Genomic DNA, 21,277 nt, shown 5'->3' on the forward strand with positions numbered 1-21,277 from the left:
TACAGGATACATATAAATGTGACTAATTTATATGTAACATCAGTCTCTGATGCCTGTCTTTAATTATAGTCCACTACTCCATTGACCGGAGACCTCTGCATATGTGGACACATTTATTGGCAGCCCTGGTAAATATGTGTAAACAGCAACATCTTAAATTTGTCCTTCAGCAGCATCACAATCTCACATTGGAAATGCCTTCATAATCTGATCTTTGAGTACGTTTTCTATAAGAAATATTTTTTTAAATAAAATCACAGGTGGCTCAATTTTAGGTACTCTACCAATCCCCTTAACATACACATAACTTAAACATTTCTTTAAATGATACTTAACTTACTTGTTCTTGAGCGAGATTATCTAATTAGTACTGGAGCACTGTGCTTCTGTTTAACTGACTCGTTAGGACACCCTGAACAGTCCAACGATAGTTGGGGGTCATGAGTACCTTTCCCTTCATAGTTTGATGATGAAAAGAACCGCTGATGTAAAGAGCAAAGAACAGCGAGTACCAATAACTGTACCGGAAGTTAACGTTGTTAAAAACAAAAATGCCATGTCCACACACAATATGCAATTTTCTAAATTTCAAGTTAAGTCTGTCAGTTTTTTAATTTTTCTGTTCATGTGAGATCATGCTACTGCAATAAAATATACATTATACAGCTTTCTCAACATCTCCACCAGGGTGCCAATACATATGGCTGATGTTTTATGTTAAATTTTCACAGCACGCCCCTGCCAAGTCAACATTTTATTTCTCTGCAACATTCACCCTTTCTTCTCATCCAACCAAGCGCCCCCTACAAATTACGTCTACGCCCGCAAACGGGGAACAATGAGGTTTGTTTATAACATTTTTATAGTAAAAAATAAAACCTTACCATTAGATTTTTCATCAGATGCACACAATCAAGACGGATTTGTAAAAAGAAATATATTAAGTTGGCTGCACCGATATCTGTTTTCTACGAGAAAACTTAGTAACAGATTGAAAACAAAGCCATTCGTCATATAATTAGCATTACAGCTCAAGGTGAAATGTGCTATAAACGGCTGTCTGAGCGAATTGCTAGAAGTTCCTTCAAAAGTCCACTAAAAAGCAAAAATATACTCAACATGATTTTGCAGTCATTACATTGTTTTTTTCTGACTGCAGTGGTAAGTAAAAAAACAGCAGTAGATAAAAGGACACTCAAATCCCTTCCATTACATACATCACAGTTTCACATCAAAACATTTCATTTTTTGCAGCAAAAATACAGTAATCATGATACACTTCCAAACCACAATCATTTACAGCATTATAGGTGGAAGCGGGGACAAAGAACAAACTGTACAGTAAATCCTCAACTCTACAAACTAACATGGAGTTCAAGTTGTCTAAAAACGCTCCCGTCACATCCACACACACACACACACACACACACACACACTGATGAGGAAAGGTTACGTTTTAAACATTTACAGCAGATGTGTGCTTTTGTAGTTATCTGCAGCAGGCCAGCGCACTGAGAGACGTGTGGCTGTCCAAGCTGCTGTCTGTCTCCGAGCCCACAGCGGGATCGCTGCTGGGATCGGTCGGTTCCGTGGACATGGAGGAGACGTCGTTGGTCGAGGAAGAGGAGGAGGAGGAGGAGGACGTGGGCTGAGGAGGACTGTCTATCACTGCTGCACCTGTGCTGCGAAAAACATGCAAATGCACAGGTGTCACTGAGACATAAAGAGCCCGGGGGTTGGACTTTAGACGTAGACCACAAATGCCAAATACCTAAATGTAACCTTGTTCTGTTTATACAATTTTAGAACTTGGAGAAGTTTAAAAAACTGGACAAATGTTTTGCCACTTTTTTTAATTATTCTAAGCTGTAAACTGTACACAATAAAAACAGTATGCAATTTTAATACTCATAGCGTCATATCAAAATCTACCTATGATTATGAGCAACAACTGGTAAAATTATTTCTTCCCCATAATTATTATACCTCAGTTTATTGCACTTTATCTTAACTAACCTAAGTTAAAGTGATTACTCACCTAAAGCAGTAGGTTGACCTCTAATCACTCCATTCTTTGTACGTTCTTCCCATTCAGTCACTTCCTTATAAATTAGCTCTAGAAAAACAAAAAGAGCAGCAAAAGGTGAAAGGATTAAGGAGAACTGTTCATGCGTGTATTCAGGAACTTCAGATCTTTAAATTAAGGTTGGGGTTTATAACAGGGTGACCAAACGTGCTCTTTTGCCCCGACATGTCCACTCTTCACATTCTGTCCGGTTTGTGCGTTCACAAACACACAAGAGTCCGTCTTGTACCACTCTGGCTCTAACCGCCTGTGTCCGAATCAAAAATGGCTCGGGCCAGTCACGTTGCAGTATTAAGGTTTAAGGCGGGACATACCAGTAGGGGTGGACGATATATCGAGTATACTCGATGTATCTCAAGTTTTCCTCCGCGCGATAGTTAAAATGACTTTCTCGCGACCATCGCGTATAAATTTTAATGGCAAGATTGAGCGGCTGTAATTAATTCACTGTGAGTTTAGTTTTCCCACATGCTGTGAACGCATCACTCGCTCCTCCTCCAAACCAGAAAGCTCTCTGGTGTGCGCACACAACAACGAACCTGTGCGCTTACTTAACGTTGACGAGACAGCGAGAACTATGGCGACAGCGAGCTTTTCAGGCAGTGGAAGGATGTCGAACAAAATGTGGTTATTTGCAAAACATGCCGTAACACCATTGCCACAAAAAGTAGCAGTATCACAAATTTGTTCAACCTAAAAACGTCATCCAATGCAAAATGAAGACTCTTGTAAACTCCACGTGTTTATGTAAATGGATAAAATAAAACATTTTAAATTAATTTTTATTTTGCAATAAATTTTTCAAACAAAAAAAAAACCTGACACGTTAATATGAGATATACCAATGCAACTTTAGGCACTATTTGGCTAAAAATATTTGTTATTCAAGGTTATTTGAACATATTGCGATATATATTGTGTATCGTGATATAGCCTAAAGATATCGTGATATTAGATTTTCTTCATTTCGCCCACCCCTACATGCAAGTGCGACAAAAGCAAGAGCTGACAAGCCCACAGCTAAAGCCAACCAGCTAAAGGTAGGCGGGCACTAGGCGTCGCTTCACCCAATCAGCTCAAAGAGTTCTGCTCAATGTCTCTCCTTTCCCAAAACAGATTCTAATGGGAGCAGTCCCAGATTGATAATGTGCAGAACGTAGAGTGCTACACATTATCAATCTGGCTTGCCAGGTTAATTCTGTGTAACCACACAGAACAGGCATTCTTTAAATATGTAAAACTCTAACCATTTCATTAAGTTATCAGAGAATCATTAGAGAGTGTCCGTTTTTTGTTGCAAATCAAAATATGGTCACTCTAGTGTATAGCATACTGTGCAGCCCAAACAACATCACGTTTCTAATTTGGACGGGGTATGCTGGTGTATGACCCTTCTAAAAATGAGAGAGGGGGTCATTATCACCTGACAGGCATTGAGATGAGCTCATCTTGCTGCACGACTGAAACTGATATTTAATCACAATCTTTCCTATGCCGGACAGAATCATGTTCCCCACAGCGGAAAGACACAAACTAGGCTTTTAAAATCCTTACGAACATTCGGATGTGAAAAATGATCCAGTTTTTAGTGCCTTGATTGTTTTTCATACACACAGTACCTGAAAAACATTTTTGTTCGCCTTGAACTTTGTCACAGTGCAATCACAAACTGATATGTATTATGTTGTAATTGTATGGGACCAAAGAAGTGTTTAGTTATAAAGTGGAAGTAAAAGGAATTGGACAAGTGTGGTATGCATTTGTGTGCTGTGTGCTGGTGCCTATCTCCAGTTGTCAATGGGCGAGAGGCGGAATCTAGTAAAACCAACTTCCTTCAAAGGTTACCTAATCAGTATGTATAAAAAAACCTTTGTGCAACTTAATTGTAGTATGAATCAAGCTGTTCTGGGAAGCTTCAGAGATGTATTACATTACAGAATAAATGATTATAAAGACCAAGGACCAGAAACTGTATATGAAAAAGGCCTTGTGGGCAGTTACTCAGGGCGGCATTAGAAAGGGAAACAAACAAGATTCACATAAATGATATGTTAAATGTGCCCTGAGCGATTTTTGCATTGTTTCTGTGTGGCCCTGGTGTGTTGAGTATGCTTCCCCTGCTTGAAACTGAGATTAGGGTGACTGGGTTGCCTGCTCTCTCTAAACTGCATTTGACCCTGCCCCAGAATCTCAGATGTTTGCATTTAATTGCTTCTGGGGCGGCCAAATGAAGGGCTAACCCACCATTCATACGAGAACAGCCAAGGTCACAGAGCAACCAATACTTTGTGGAACCACCTTTAGCTGCAATTACAGCTGCGAGTCTTGTAGGGTACCAGCTTTGCACATCTAGTGACTGAAATGTTTGCCCATTCTCCTTTGCAAAACAACTCAAGCTCAGTCAGATTAGATGGAGAGCATTTGTGAAAGCAGTTTTCAGATCTTGCCACATATTCTCGACTGGGTTTAGGTCTGGTCATTACCTAGGCCATTCTAACACATGAATATGTCTTGATTTAAACCATCCCATTGTAGCCCTGGCTTTATGTTTAGGGTCATTGTCCTGCTAGAAGGTGAACCTCCGCCCCAGTCTCACGATTGCCCTGTATTTGGCTCCATCCATCTTCCCTACAACTCTGAGTATCTTCCATATTTGACATGGTGGTGCGTTCAGAGTGATGTGCACTGTTAGTTCTCCACTACATATAGCGTTTTTTTATTTTGGCCAAAAAGTTAAATTTTGGTGTCATCTGACTAAAGCACTTTCTTTCACATTCTTGCTGCAAATGGGACATTTCATGGTTTTCTCTTAATAACGGCTTTCATCTTGGCAATCTTCAATAAAAACCACATTTGTGCAGCGCACGACTAACAGATGTCCAAAAAGGGAACTAAAAATAAGTAAAATCTTCTTGAAATGAGTGCATTTGTCCTTGATTTGAGCAGGTAAATAAGATAATTTGCCAATGGAATAATATTTTTATTAGCACTTAAAATAAGAACAGCTCGTCTCCATCATCTTATTTCAAGTGCAGTATATCTAATTGTCTTATTTTAGGGGTAAAAATACTCATTCCATTGGCAGATAATCTTAATTACCTGCTCAAATCAAGGACAAATACACTAATTTCAAGAAAATGTGACTTACTTTTAGTTCTCTATACAGTGGGACAGATTCCCCCACCTGAGCTGTGGATATCTGCAGTTCCTCCAGAGTCACCATGGGCCTCTTGGCTGCATCACTGTTCTCCCTGTTCGGCCTGTAAGTCTAGCTGGACGGCCTTGTCTTGGTAGGTTTACAGTTGTGTCATAATCTTTCCATTTCCGGATGACGGATTGAATAGTGTCCTGTGAAATGTTCAAAGCTTGGGAAATCTTTTTATAGCCTAAGCCTGCTTTAAACTTCTCTACAATGTTATCCCTGACCTGTCTGGTGTGTTCCTTGGACTTCATGATGCTGTTTGCTCCCAATGTTCTCTTAACCAACCTCTGAGGCCGTCACAGAGCAGCTGTATTTGCACTGAGATTAGATTACACACAGGTGGACTCTTTTCTGTCATTAGCAACCACCGGGCAACTTCTGAAGGCGATTGGTTACACTCGGAGAAATGAGGACTGAATCGCTGTTTTTTGTTTATTTGCAAAAAAAATTTTAAATCATGTATAATTTTCTTTCTACTTCACAATTGTATGCCACTTTGTGTTGGTCTTTTACAGAAGATTCCAATAAAATATATTTATGTTTGTGGTTGTGATGTGACAATATGTGGAAAGGTTCAAGTAACTTTTGCAAGCCACTGTACCTTAAAGCCAGCTGTTATCTATTCATTTAAAACAGTAAAAGTGACTTGGAGCATCCTAAGGGACGCAAAGCCTGATGAATTTGTATTTGTGTTTCAAATCTGACAAGTGAATTTGTAAAGTGCAGAGCTAGAAAGCTAAGCAAGTTGTCTAACCTTTCCACTCCTCCACAGTATGCTCCCTTTCATCCAGTGTCCTGTCTGGGATCTTTGGCGGAGGCTGAAAAAGCAGAAGAGGAAATGCTAAATTGGCTTCAAAGGCATCCTGGTACAGCAAGAGAAATGCCAACTTCTCACTTCATGCAATGTAATAAACACTTGCATAATCTGTTCATCCCTTCAGTGATCCACTCACCGCTTCCACTTCAGCAGGGTCGTACCAAACATTAATATATGGGTGCTGCAAGGCTTCATCCACAGAGATTCGCTTTGACGCATCAATCACCAGCATCTTGGATAACAGATCTCTGGCTTGGCTTGCTATGAAAAGATTTTTTTAAAAAAGCAAATATGGTGCTATTGGTATTGATTAGGGGAAAAAAATATAAATTATGTTCATAATTGTGGTTTGATTATATACCTTTCAGTTTGTTGTGATCTGAGTCTGCAGGGAAGAGCACATCTGGGAAGAGTTTCTCAAAAGTGTATCCTGCGTACCGTGGTCTGTTCTCCACATAAGTTCTCACCGAATGATTCAGCTTCATTAGAAAATCCTGAGATGGAGTGCCTAGCTGCTCAATTACCTTGTTCCACTGGTCGATATCTGAAGTGGAAATGTTAAAGGAAAGGACCTCACACAAACACAGGCGCATGCTGATACTGTAACACTCCAGAAGGGCAGCGTGACATTTAACTTTGCTTTGAGGTTGCACACACAGGCAGCTCTCCTTGAGTTTATATAAACACAAATTCACACACACACACGCGCTCGTGCACACACACGCACACAAACTAAGAGCAAAAAGTCCATGGTAATGATTAACAGGGTTTTTTTAATCTTAATTTTTGTTAAACAAATGAACAATGAAGCAGAATACTGTGTAAAAGGGTTTTTGCTCTAAACCAATATGGCAACATGCCTCATATCTCTAAATTTGTACCTAAACGGACCGTACCACTTCTGTAGCAATGTACTTTGAACAGACCTGACCAATGAGCAAATAGTTACCCATAAAACAACTCGAACCAAGTGCCGACAATGGCGCTTTCATTGTGTGAATGCCATCAAGCATTCAAAATATAAAATATATAATTGTGATTCAATTGCTAAAAATTTGTGACGACAGTTATCAATTAACCCACATTTTCACAATCTTCTTTCCGGATGATTAAACAATGTTCTCATCATTCTCCGTGGGCTTTAGTATCTTAGCCCTTAAAATTTAAGTCAGGGGTTAAGTTTAGGTCCGCTAGAGTCCATCCAACTTGCCAAATAAGCTATTGATTGCTATAGAATGAAAGAATACCTTTCCAAATAGCATCCTATGCTATCCATCCTTTATGATTAGGATATTACACATGCTGATATTTCAACAATAGCTGCTCATACTGCATAGCTTTATTTCTTCCCATAAACATGAATGGGACAAGCTTTAAAAATATTATTATTTATCCTCAAACTTCCACCTAGAAGTACCATTTAAACTTAGAAATCTGGTTACAACTCAGTGCTTCAGCTTTTTAGTATTTTCTTATGTTTTTTTAGATAATTCTTTTCATAAAATCTTTGAAGAAAGCGTCTAAAACTGATAATGTCACCCACTCTTGTGAGCAGCTGAGCTGCTGGAGCCTTTCACACAAATTCTTCTTACTGCCACACCTTAAACACCACATAATCTATACATCAAGTAATATCATTTGTCATCTTTCACATAGTTTGACCTTCAAGTAGCCTTATCTTAAGGATTTTGAACTACGTGCCTTACAAACAAAAAAAGTCTTACCCAACTGTCCATAGAGTTCAGCTTAAAAGAGAATCTGATGAGGTTTTCCTAGAAGTACCAAACGGATCATTGCTTTCAACTCAACGCTTTGACCATAATAACACTAGGACCATAACGTTGTCATTTGTTTTCCAGCTAGTCTAATCTCATCCTTTTAGCGTCTAGCTAGCTTCTGTTCTAGCTGCATATCTCCACAGAAAATTTTGGTTTGGACTGAGTTGTCCACTAAGCTAAATCTGAATATCAAATTAGTTTGACCCAGTTGTATAATGCGAAAGGGCAACGATTTTAGGTACAGCACTAAACCAAATTAATGTATAAAAAAGGGTTAATTAAACTTGCATGGTGACCCTTTAAAAATACAGATCCAAAAAGGCATAATATACACTGAAACTAAGCAAAATTTAATAAACTGTTATAAAAAAGTGGTTTAAAATCCCTCAAAAGTGGCTAAATAGATAATGAAACCATCTATTATGTCATATCTTGTTGCTGATCTGATGCTAAATCTAAATTTTTGGTGTGCATGTAAATTTAGATTGTACATATTCACAAGTTCCTTATATGCAAAAAAAATAAATAAAAAATACCTACATAATTGCATGACCAAATTAAGTTCTCATTTCTTGTTTCATTTCAATTGAGCACAAATAAATTATATTTATGGGTTTTGTAAAAGTTTTTGTAAAAACGAAGACATTTCTAACAGTCCAAAAGACATTTCAGCAACTGTGCAGCCATTAAAAACAAAAAACAAACAAAAAAAAACAGACACTACACATTAACTCAATTACTACAGCTTCAAGAATTTATAGGCGGGTTCAGTAGCGCAAGCAATGAAGGTGGGAGAGTGTGATGGATAAAATAAGACAACAACAGAAGATACTTTCATGATGGTGGTGAATATCTTCATAATGAAATGATGACATTTTGCTCAATGAGGGGAAGGATACGATCAGTGCCAGGGAACAGTACGCTCCCCCTGATCATCTCGGCCACAATGCAGCCCACTGACCACACATCCACTGCGGGTGGACATTAGGGAGAGACAGGTGGACATGCAAATAAATGATAAAGAGAAAAAAATATATACACATGTATAAACAGACAATGTGAGAGAAAAGCAAAGAGAATGGCCGGGGTACAAAGACGAAAATTGAGACCATTCAGCAACGAGCAGGCATGATAGGAAAAAAAAAGCTAGAGAGCGCTGATTGGCAGATAAGGGAAAAACAAACTAAAGAAACAAAACTGGCATCGTTATTGAGATGTACAGCCAACAACTACCCACTAGTTCTGAGTTGATTTGTATAAATTAGCATTTTCATGTAATGTAGAAACAAATATCTTCAAAAACAAACAAGCAAAAAGCCTGACAGAAACAAGAAAGACTGGACAGCGACTGTTAACATAGAGGAAATATTCAGCAGGCAGAAGGATACAGTCCCTTCCAGGGAAAAGGATTTTATGGCGAACCATTTCTGCCAGAATGCAGCCCACAGACCATATGTCCACTAATGAAGTGGACCACATTAAACAGAGTCAGTAAAAGAAGGGACAAATGCATAGCAACAGGTTAGTTACATGTTAGAGGCTTGATAGTGAGCATTTTCTTATAAGTCTTTTTTTTTTTCCCCACAGAAGGCATCGAGTGGATCACAGAGTTGCAGCAAATTTTGCTTTCATGTCAGTGAATATAGATAATAAGAGTAGCAATCTTAATAGTATAACAGTAAAAAGGGACTGGACAACAGATGCTGTACCAAACTGATCACTCACCGTTGGCCTGGTAGCCCATGCCCAGGATAACTTCTGGTGCTCTGTAGTAGCGTGTGACCACATACGGCGTCATCAGGAGGCCCGTGGCAGCCGTCCGGGCCAAGCCAAAGTCCAAAATCTTCAGCGTGCAATCGGATTTGACGACTATGTTGCTGGGCTTCAGATCCTACAGGGACATGAATCGGTTTATTTTCTACATTATCGCTGCAAATAAATTAACATTCATCTTCAAGATCTGGCGAAAGGGAAGCCATGGCGTTTTGATTTTCAAACAAAAATCTGGTGGCCTCTTCTCGATTATTGAGAATATGTGGTCGTTGGGTCTTTCAGGAGAAAAATGGTTTAAAGATTATGGCCAATTCAACAGTGAAATGCTATTCACCTCCCTTGGCTTTTTTTTGCTTATTTTGTTAAATTTCAACCGGTAATTTAAAATTTCTTGAATTTTATTTTATGTGATGAATGCACATTATTATTATTATTATTATTATTATTATTATTATTATTATTATTATTATTATTATTATTACTACTACTACTACTAATAATCATCATCATCATCATCATAATAATACCCTTTATTTAACCAGGTTTGTCCCACTGATATCAAAGATCTACTTTTCAGCAGAGACTTGGCCAAGACTGGCAGCATACTAAGAGTCAATTACGACACATAAAGCACACAATAAGCATAAACTTACAATAATAACATATGCAAATGACTCAAAACAGTATACATGTGTGTAATCTATGCGTCACATGATCTGTCAGTATAAGCACAGCTTTTGTTAAAGGCTCCAGAAGCAGCAGCACTACTGAGCAAGATGCATCACACCATGAGGACATACTTGTGCAAGGCCCTGTATACACATATTTTCTAAAATTTTATTCTGTAACAACATACTCAAAAAGCGGGTGAGATTTTTCAAAAACATTCAATGTGAACGTATGCTACTGCAGTAAAGACATTTCATTTTACCCCTGATTTTAAGCAGGGATCTCAATGAGTGTGAAGGGCGCTGAATCTGACACGCAGCTGCGATTCCCCCTGCATTGTTTGGGCGCACTCGGTGAGGATAAGGCTGTTTCCTTTCAGACTGTAAGAGATGGGAATTGTATTTCGTCGAGGAATTGCTCTCCGAGTGCCCTTCTGGTTACTGGTGCATATGGCAAAATGACGCATCCACCTGTCACTGTCAATTTGGCGGTTAGCGGGCTGTATCAGCCGACGTCAGCAGCAAATAACGCGGCAGGAAATTTGGTGGTTCGTTCAAGGGCATTTCACAGAGACTGGTCGCTCTGATTTTAGGCTCAGACCCTTTAAATCCATGCACAGTTTTAGGACTGATCAGCACAATAACATGTACGTCGTACCCGGTGTTTTCTAAATGTTTTTTTCAGTAGTTAAGGGACTATATACATCCAGCAATCCCGTAATGGTGCCAGTTGCCTGTTTGCCCTTACACTTCAGTGTCACGTAGTTCAGGACTTCACACTTCAGAACATTGGCCTGACTTCAGGCTGTGTGTTCGTGGCCAGCTGCTGCTCACCCTGTGAATGATCCCGGCACCATGGAGGTGTTTGATGCCACACAACATCTGATAGAGCAGATAGGACAGCCTCTCGTGGTCCAGCTCCATTTGGATGACCTGACACAGGTTTGCGTCCATCAGCTCCATCACCAAGTATCTGACAGAGGAAAAAAAGGGTTCATGATCCTGGCAGGGATTTGGCTTTTGGCAACACGTACGACACGGTCTGATTCCAGTAACAGCGCAGGCTATTTTTATTTACTTACACATCTTGGAAATCTTCTAGGGATTTTTGTGGCGTGAACACATTTAATAATCCAATTATCTGTGAAGACAAAAAGAGATACATTTATTTAGTCACGCTTTCACATCAGCATAAACATGCTGAGGGCGTGAGAATACGCGTTTCTGTCTTCCCTACTTGTGAAATGCATAGCATGTCGCAATATCCGCACACTTACATTTTTGTGATTGACACATTTCATTAGGACCAGCTCTCTGTATGCCCTCTTGGCATGAGTTTGATTTTGAAAGGGTCGACTCAACTTCTTGATGGCAACATTTCGTTCGAGGGTTTGGTCGTAAGCGGAGCTGAACGGCAAAGATAGCGAGAGAAATGCATCAGAATGGGGGACAGTTGACATCTTTACACACAAATGTGTCCAAACAGAAATAAAAAAAGTAGAGATGCACTGTTAAGATTTTTGCGGCCAATTTTACAGAGGTTAGCTGAGTCTGATTTTGGCCAATTCCTATATCTTTTTAGTAACTTTAATTCAGGAGATTGAAGAGCTAGATTGTGTTTTTTTCCCCAAGCCTTTCTCCCATCAATTTATTTATTTATATAAGATTGAATGTTCCCCTGTGCGTGACAGAGCGATGCTGTTTTATCATTTTAAGATAAAGACAAAATCATCATGGGGTCGACATTTTAAAACTAGCTTTAGCATCTTGTAACATGATTAGTGTGCCTAGCCTAACTAAAAAGCAGTCTAAGTTTGAATTGCCAAACTAAACATAGATCCTTGCCTTAATACAAATTTCACAAAGGTGGCCAACATTTCTAACATTTTTGTTTAGAGGCTGGAGGCTTAAAAGTATTTAAAAAAGAGCAACTTGGCTGTACTCCATTGAGCCTTCCTGTCATCTCCTGGAAGTCTTGCTCTCTCTCTCTCTCTCTTGCAGCTTGAATGAACTGCAGACATGTCGACGTGTGGAAAATACGGTTTCCTTTTAAATGGCTTCTTCTCTGACTTCATATTAAATACCTTACTGACACTGAACAATAGCTAACTTCGAGCCTTTCATTTACATAATATATTGCTACTGTCAGCTAGATCTGGTGCATTCAGTGGTAAGAACGTAAGTCAGATCTTTAGGTTTGTGAATGCCCGAATAAAAAACATTACTAGAATAAGATTCAATTTAGCTTTAATCACTCATCGACAATTAAAAGGAGATATTGGCACAATCATGTACTGCTTATTGACTAATTAGGAAAAGGCAATATGTATTTGTTTCATGTAAGCTGAATATCTGGGTCACGGTCGATTAACCAATAAAATCAGCAGATTCTGCTCATGAGTCAATTTCTCTGTGCATCTCTCATAAAAAGCATAACTAATGTTGAATTTATCACAAAAACGGCATCATATGTTTATTGATACTCAAACGTTTCAGTGACATGTAGGAAAGAGTGATCCATTTTTTTTTTAACAGCGCATAAATTAGCAGAATAAGGATGATGCTGAACCACTCACCAGACGATTCCCTGGGCTCCTGAGCCGATGGGTCTTAGATTCTGGTATCGCTTTAATACTGTAAATGTTGAATCCCCGACGTCTACGCTGTAGAACTCTCTGTCTCGCTTGTTTTTGTTCATGGCAAAATCTTCGATTACTGCTTTCTGAGCATCCAAAAATGTCCTCTGTGAAGAAGGAAACAGGTTTGAGTATCCGGCAGAGCGAGACTGACGCCGCGGATAAAACGCAGATGGTTGTCGAGCCGAGTGGCAAGGAGCAAAAAAAAAAACACAGCTACAGAGGAAGAAATTCCTGCAGTGAAGGAGACTGTTAGGGCACTGCTGCATTTCACGCCGATGCAGTGCAGCTTCCTTTCTCAGCAAATCCTGGAAACCCACATGGACTGAAGATTGGATGTCATCATGCGCGATGGCAGAACACCAAACAAATCAGAGATCTGCTCGATCACACGTACCCCGGAGGGATTGTGCCACGCTGGAAAACCAAGCTCGGTGATAATACCCCCCCCCCCCCCCACCCTGAGTCTGGAGCACAGCCCAAGACACCAGCTCAATCCTACAAGCGGGTTTCTCACGGACACGTTTTCATTTGCACAAAAAAGGTACAGTAACCCTCACCTAAACCACACAAAACAAAGGTCTGTGCCAGTGGAGGCTTTCTACGGTGTGATTACGAGAGGCTCCAACAAAACTTTCATTTTCCTCCAATTCTTACATAAACAACGCCACCACCCTTTCTCCATTCTACCACGCTGCCGACACAAGAGTCCATATGAGGGAAATAATTGCCAGAACGAAGTGAGTCAGCTCCCCTTCTGTTCCACCAACGTCACAAAGACGTCCATAACATCCACCTCCCTCGCAGGAGTGAAAATAGACGCGCGGCAGTTTCTTTTTATAATACAGACAGGAAGGCCGGCAACCTTATAAGAACTCTGATGTCTGGAATTGATTTGATGTTTGCCTTTTTTTTGCATCACAGCCATCGGGTGAGAGGAATCAAAATAACGGCTGTCCAAAGAGGTTTTCTCGCTGCGTAGCTGCAAGATGCCAGAAATTCCAACACGCACGGGCGTTAATATTAATGGGCCAGCTGGGAGATAACCCGTAGTGATGCATGCAGCTGGTTACTGAATCGACATATTCCCCCGATAACAATTACACACTTTCGGGTTGCATTTTTGCGTCGGCCGCACACAAACGGCCACATCAGTGCTCCAATAGCTGCAATATGGCAGACAGCAGGGCCCTGCGGAGGATAGGGACGGGAGCTGAAAGGGTCCGTAGCATCCGGCCAGGATCTGTGGCTGCAGGAACATGGCAGACGCGCCTCAGACACTTTCCGTTTACTTTTTAGGTTGCTACCATTAGGAAAACATCAAGAACAGACCCAGCAGGCCGCCACACAGATTATCTGTCTCAAGCCTTTTCAACGTGTTCTTTACATTATTATTTTATGCTTTGATTTTTCTGTTTTTTATCCGTTTGTAGATTCCACTTTCCATCTATTTCAAATCCATTCTTTCTACACGGGTACCGTTGCCTCCTTTTGCTGCAGGTCACTCAGTTTACCCAAAATTCAATATGAATTCATTTTGGTTGGAGAGTGGTGCATATAAAGATGCTTGTTGCAGAAGCAGAAATATACTGTACACTGCAAAAAGGGAACTAAAACTAAGTCTAATCTTCTTGAAATTAGTGCATTTTCCTTGATTTGAGCAGGTAAATAAGATGGTATGCCAATGGAATGAGTATTTAGACCCCTAAAATAAGATAATTACATATTCTGCACTTGAAATAAGATGATGAAGATGAGTTGTTCCTATTTTAAGTGCAAACATCTTATTCAATTGGCATATTATCTTATTTATCTGCTCAAATCAAGGACAAATGCACTAATTTCTAGGAAACATGGTTTACTTTTAGTTCCCTTTTTGCAATGATAGGGTCTCTCAATGAATTTACAGCCTATTTTTCTGAAAAATTAGGTGTAAAAATTGTGATTTATGAATTACTTCTAAATGTTCATATTGATTTTAAAGGATATTTTACATGTGCATTTTAATAAATTAGGGTATCTTCAGGAGGTTGGTTTTTCTAAGCAATTTCATAAATTGTCTGACAAATATAGATTCATAACACACAGTGATGTGCTCCATTGATTGCTGGCTTATTTGTTTATTATGGCACACAGCCAATAAACAACCAAAATTTTCCAAGAAATTTTCAATATTTCAAAACAACATTAAATTGGTTTAATACAGAAGTGTTTGCCTACTGATGGCCAGTCACAATGCAAAGCTCTTAAGGAAGCCCGTGTTGCTTTAATGGCAACCTTCAGCTTCTCTGCATTGTTGGCTGTGGTGTCTCTCATCTTCCTCTTGACAATACACTTACATTCCCTTAGGGCTTATAGTCAGGCCAGTCAAGCTCCGTGATACAATAGTCATGAAACCAGGACTTCAACCAACTTGCATTATGTGCCTCTCCATTCTTCCTCTGGGACCTTGGTTTCCAAATTAAATGCATTTTTTTTTTCTCCTTAGACCTGATATGCTGTAGGAGTGGTTAAAACCAAGGAATTCAGCATAACAACACACAATAACATTTCAATGTGACATTATCTTTGAATATTACATGACAACAGCAATTGTGACAAAGCCTACAAATTCCCCACCATCAACGTGACGTCCCCACCAGTCTCTGTGAGCTTTAGTGTCATTGAAGGAGGCACTAAAAGTCCATCCTACTGTTTAAGTTAGTTACAGTTAAGGCACCCGAAACATCATAACCTCCCAAATATTGCATCCAAGCATTCCTTTGACTGGGATAATATAGACATCATAACTGTGAGGACAATTGCAATTTGATATACCGTGTGGCTCTACTTGTGCACCTGTTTCTATACTATTTTTTTCCTTCCACTCAACTTTCCATTAATATTCTTCGATACAGCAAGCTTCTTTGGCAATGACCTTTTGCAGCTGAAGTGTCCTTGTGGGAAGTGTCGATGGCTGTGTGCAAGACCACATGATTACGCGGGTCATATTGTTTGATAACCGCTCAACGCTCACGGAGTGCTACTGCTTGAAATTAGGCATTTAAACCCTGAATTTTTTTTTTAAAATATATATAATCCAGCTTTTTTTCATATGGACCCACCAGATAAAGGAACAGTGGAAGAACACCTGCTTCTGCATCACTCGCACCAAAAGGAACACAAGGCAGATCCGTTTGGGTCTATCATAATGCTAGGGTTGACCACAAGGTCCCCCGGTTTGTCCATTTGGGGTTTGGCTGAAGGTAAATGATTGAACTGCTGCCTCGGGAAACAGAGATGCACGCCGAAGTGATGCAGCCAGATTAAACCGGGGCTGGACGCCGCACACAGACACGTTATTGTGGCAGCGACAATGGCACCCGTATCCTAACATGTCAGCGGGCTGTCGGTTCTGACTGTATAGCCTGCGCCTAAAGGGAACGCTGCGGCTATACTATTCTTGCAAAGACGCGAGGGATCCGTAATATGGGGATAAATGGAGCTGCCATGTAAAGTGAGGGGCTGGAGCAGCATGCGCGCAGCGATTTACGACCCTCCCCCCACGGCCCAAACAATGAGCAGGACCGTCTGAGGAGCTGAGGTGTGAATCCTCATCTTACCTCTGTCATCAAACCAACAAGCGATCGATCGTTGTTCTGAAGTGGGTCCGGGCGAGCGTCGAGACGATCCGGCGCGGCTCTCCCGTTTGTTTATGCCGCTGCTGAAGGACGGTTTATCCCGTCGTGCGGCTTAAAAATACGTGACCTCACCGATTGCATTGCCTACGTTTCCAACCGGCTGCTACTGACAGGCCAGGACGCGCAGTGCGCACACAGGGCATGCGTCCCAGCAGCGCGTCACACTCGGGCAGGGACACACCCACCGCCTCCTCCTCCTCCTCCTCCTCCTCCCTCCTCCCTCCACGCATCCATCCTTCCTAACTTCCTTCCGCCTGGGCCTGGCCATTAAATAAAACCATGTTTTGGTCTGTTTCCGTTTGCTACTTGATAGATTATCTGGCGCAGTTTTTTTTGTTTTTTTTGTAGTTATTTCCTGTTTATGAGAAGACGAGGCGGGGCATGTTACCTCTGCGTGTTGTGTTTACATGTTTCAGACAATTGTGACAAAGACAGTGAGGGGATGGGAGCAAAGTACAGATCAATGAGCAGTCAGGAGGTACATTTTTTTTAATAATTTCAGAAAGTAGTAAAATCCAGAGAAAAGGGATCTGCAACTGAAGGTTTTTTTCTCTTTCTTTCATTTTAGAGAAGCAAAATTCATTGCATTACAACCACAAACCTTAATTTATTTTATTGGGATTTTATGTGACAGATCAACACAAAGTAATGAGTAATTATTCAAAAAGATTCACATGCTTTTCAAACATATTTTACATATAAAAATCCAAAAAGTGTGGCATGATTATGTATGTTATTAAGTTTTAGTTGCAATTATCACCACTAAAACTTCAAGGCTTTGAGGTATCTCTCTACAAGCTATGTGCATCTGGACATTGACCTTTTCCCAAAGTTTCCTTTACAAAATAGCTCAGGCAAAGACTGATGTAATGGGGAGTATGAACAGAAAATTTTAAGTCCTGATATGGTCTGAGTTGAAATTAGATCTGGAGTTTGACTGGGCTGCTCTAACGCATAAATATGCTCTGATGTAAACCGTTTCATTATAGCCCCCGGGCATACGTTTAGGCGCATTGTCCTGTTGGAAGGTGATCTTCAGCCTGTTGTGTAGCCCCTGACAGCTATTCTTCAAAAAAATGCTTCTGTGCCTGCTGGAGAAAAAGCATCCCTGCAGCATGATCCCGTCAACATTATGTTACACCATCAGGAAGTTGTCTTTAAGGTGACGTGCAGCTTTGTCCCACATCACATCAAATGGGACACGGTGAAGGTAGGTTTGATGCCTTTCCTGGGTCAATTCTCTGACTACAGAGGTTCTTCGCATGTAATAGGTAGCAACAAGCAAAACAAAATTAAATTAGATTTATAAACATCATCAATGTGTATCTGTTTGCGTACGCATTTACAACAGTCACAAATCCCTGTACACATTTGTAAGTCATGTGGTGCGCTGTTATAACTCTTAATATTCTGATTTCCCTCCATGTTAGCTCTTGTTCCTAAATCACTCGTTCTGAAAGTTCTGAGGAGAGAAAATGTCCATTGCTTTTATGTTTTGGGATGCTATTGATGAAGCAAATATCAATATGCTTAAACAACTAATTTGTTTTGTTTTTTTCACATTAGACTCTTTGTATTAAACTAGCAAATAAATTTTTTTACTAAAATCTTCATCTGAGTAACATTGATTAAAGACATCTCAAGCTGTACTTTGACAACCATGGATCGAAACAATTTCATTGTAGTTCTGGCTGTATGAATTCTTTTGCAGCCTACAAGTATTCCCCTGGATTTACCTTGTCTACCTTTCCATCAACTCTGAGCAATTCCCTGGGAGTTTGCAGTGACTTTAGTTGAATAGTTAAGTCCTACTTGGATATAAGATGTATGAAGAAGTTGCTAAGAGGCTCTTTCAGCGTCAGAAGTCCAGGAAGGCTCCAGGCCCCGACAATATCTCCACTTCATGCCAAAGAACAAGCCCCGACAAACTGGCACCGTCTTCACTCAGATCTTCAGCATTTCTCTGGAGCTGTGTGAGGTTCCCTCATGCGTCAAACACTCCACCATCATCCCAATCCCAGAGAAACACACAATCACGGGGGTCAAAAGATATCTGTGTTCATGAAATGCCCTGAGCGACCGGCGGTGGGCCGGTGGGAAGGAAATCACAGACCCCCCTGCTGGAAGCGCTGCAGTTTGCTTAACTGGTAATCAGGTTGGCAGATGATGCGGTCTACCTGGGACTACACTTCATCGTGCACCTCCTGTATGTACACCAGGATCCTGTTTTTGGGCTCCGGCTCGGCCTTCAACACCATCAACCCACTTCTCTGACTGACCAGCAGGAGCAGGTAAGACTGGGGAGCATCTTCTCCCACACAACAACCATCATCACTGGTGAACCTCAAGTTTCTCCCCGCCTCTCCTCTCTTTGGACACAAAGGACAGCAATCTGTGAAACCCCTGAAGTGTGTAAATGATGCCACTGTCATAGGTCTGATTCAGGGTGTCTTCTGTGGATCACTTCCGGTTCCTAGGAAACCACCCTTCTCGGGATCCTAAGATGGTATTCACACATTACTCGGCCTGTTTTGTGGACCAGCTGCCGCTGTGTGATTTGGTTCATCCAGCAAACAGGACAGGTATAAACTGCAACAAACAGGTCTACAGGAAGGGAAAATCATCGTCACTGACCTTCCCTCCATCCAGGACCTGTACAGGTCTAGGGTCAGGGTCTCTGCAGGCCCCACTCATCCTGCACACAAACTGTTTAGACATTTACCCTCAGGTCGGCGCTACAGAGCGCTGTTTGCTAAAACCAGCCGCCATAAAGAGTTTCTTCCCCCCGGGCTGTTAGTCTAATGAACACCTACTGAACCTGTCATGCTAATTGGCAACAACTCAACCATCTGCTCTTCTTCTGTAAAAAACATATATAGACATATTTGACATACTTATAAGAAATATTTCTAGTTCACTTTTTTTATATATTTATACTTGAAATTGCTTCATTATCCTTGAATTGAAGTCAAATTTCCCGCTTGTGTGCACAAACCTGCTGATTAAAGCTAATTCTGATTGAATAGCAGTCTGATTGTCACTTTTCCACAGGCCCAGATTTGTGGCGTGCTCATCTAACCGTTCTCCTGTCATAAATAAATGCACATCACACTCAAATTATAACTTTAAAAAGTGTTTTTTTTAAAACCTAACGCCACTTTATGTTTGTCACATCAAATCAATAACCCACATTGTGGTTATAACGTGGGAAAATATTCTAGACAATTCTCTGTTACAGTTTCGCGCAATCAACAAAAAATGTTCACCAAAAAGCTGTCAGCAGACTTATTATTTTGATATAGTAGACTAAAAATGTTACAGTCATTATTATCTTGGTTTTTTTTTTATGTTTTATTTTAGGGATGTAGCTTTGAAATGATCTGATCTGTAAAAGCACATCAATACATCTGTCCAGAGCCATGGTATTAAATTGAGGACAAGGGCATTCATTGGCTCTGCAGAAATCTACAGCATAGTAGAACGAGGCGAGGGCACCATCTACAGCTTATGCATCATTTCTACGCTACATCTACCGTGCCATGCTCTCTGCGCATGTGACTCCAAAGCGGTGCCAATAAGGAGGACGTTCGGTAAATTTGCGTTAAACTCCGCGCCGGGTAGGTAGTAGTAGAGGACACATGCTCCCTGCACCTACCTCATAACCCAGGATCGCTTTTTTTTCTCGATTTCTATTTTTATTTGCTGTTGTTGTGGGTTTCTTTTTTTTTTTTTTTTTTTTTTTTTTTTCCTGATCCTGCCTCTGCGCAGATATCCCGGGGCCCTTCGGAGAGACGCTGAGCGCAGCGGCATGGACGGGAGGACTCCCAGCAGCGAGCCAGAGCTACTACATTTCCTTACCCCTTGTTCCAAGAGAGCCCGCAGTGTGATGATCATCGTCGGGGAGCTGCCCTGCAGCAGCGGGATGCTCCGTCCTTCCCAGGCGACAGCGTGAGCGGCGCGTCTGCCTCCGCGGGGGGATCCACCGCACCTTTGGGCGTCAGTCGGATTTGGTTAAATCGGTGTAGCTGATCTCATGCCACCCGCTTATTGGTGGCTCTGACCTGTCGCTGTCAAACCGCCGCGTTAATCCAATCAAGTGTTTAAAAGCAGAGAGGCTAAGAATAGAGGCAATTGCTGTGAGGAGAGAGAGAGGAAGAGAGAGAGGGAGAAAGTTTGATTTGTGCTCGGGAATGTAGGGAGCGAAGCGTTCCGGGGACCGTGTGTATGCTTAATGTCATTGATGAATCGCCTGCCAGGAGCCAGCAGCCTTTCGCTGGGAGGACATCACAGCAGCGGCATTGCGATGGTCGCAGAGATCGCTGTGGATCTCTGCCGGGAGCGCTGAGGAGAAATAATCTGCACGGGATCAGGAAACTGGTTACATATGCTGCCAGGTAAATTACCTTCCCTGCTGTTTCGGTGATCTCTCTTTCTTTCTGCACAGCTGCAGTTGCTGTGTTTATAGTTTTGTTGTTGTTTTCCTGTGGGTTAATAGAGATTTGGGATAGAGTGATACACCCACCCCAGCGTTGACACTGCACAGCAAAGCCTTTATGTTAGTGCTTATCAGAGCGAAGATAAAGGGGGAGAAACATCAGTCTACAGATTGATCATGTGAAATCCATCATTAACTTGTA

The 21,277-nt window shown here is 41.0% G+C and overlaps 2 protein-coding genes across 5 annotated transcripts in view; one reads left to right on the top strand and one right to left on the bottom strand.

Annotated features, from left to right (window-relative positions):
* Positions 1-572: 572 nt before the first annotated feature.
* mapk8a (mitogen-activated protein kinase 8a) lies at positions 573-20,582 on the bottom strand. 4 transcript variants are annotated; one of them, XM_036126357.1, is made up of 12 exons: positions 20,499-20,582; positions 12,901-13,067; positions 11,602-11,731; positions 11,407-11,465; positions 11,159-11,297; positions 9,609-9,774; positions 8,783-8,854; positions 6,467-6,649; positions 6,242-6,366; positions 6,043-6,106; positions 2,039-2,116; positions 573-1,677 (listed from the first exon to the last, which is right to left on the bottom strand). In XM_036126357.1, the coding sequence occupies exons 1-12, from the start codon at positions 20,532-20,534 to the stop codon at positions 1,490-1,492; spliced, it is 1,407 nt and encodes a 468-aa protein (XP_035982250.1). In that variant the 5' UTR covers positions 20,535-20,582; the 3' UTR covers positions 573-1,489. The 4 variants fall into 4 exon arrangements, with proteins under 4 accessions (XP_035982250.1, XP_035982249.1, XP_021163198.2 ...); XM_036126356.1 differs by lacking the exon at positions 8,783-8,854 and adding an exon at positions 9,272-9,343; XM_021307523.2 differs by lacking the exons at positions 8,783-8,854; positions 20,499-20,582 and adding exons at positions 9,272-9,343; positions 16,563-16,782.
* A 363-nt stretch (positions 20,583-20,945) lies between these two features.
* ptpn20 (protein tyrosine phosphatase non-receptor type 20) overlaps positions 20,946-21,277 on the top strand; it is a 44,797-nt gene continuing 44,465 nt past the window's right edge. The window contains exon 1 of the mRNA XM_012880529.3: positions 20,946-21,034. The gene's annotated coding sequence lies outside the window, so the exon portion shown is untranslated. The remainder of the gene's footprint in view (positions 21,035-21,277) is intronic.

This window comes from Fundulus heteroclitus, chromosome 22 (genome assembly GCF_011125445.2).
Source record: "Fundulus heteroclitus isolate FHET01 chromosome 22, MU-UCD_Fhet_4.1, whole genome shotgun sequence".
Classification (NCBI taxonomy): Eukaryota; Metazoa; Chordata; class Actinopteri; order Cyprinodontiformes; family Fundulidae; genus Fundulus; species Fundulus heteroclitus.

Coding starts and splice junctions, on each gene's coding strand:
- mapk8a (XM_036126357.1), bottom strand. CDS start 20,534: ATGATCATCACACTGCGGGCTCTCTTGGAACAAGGG. Junction 8,855..9,608: donor CATGGGCTACCAGGCCAACG/GTGAGTGATCAG, acceptor GTCCACCCGCAG/TGGATGTGTGGTCAGTGGGC. Junction 2,117..6,042: donor TACTGTGGAGGAGTGGAAAG/GTTAGACAACTT, acceptor TTGTTTTTCTAG/AGCTAATTTATAAGGAAGTG.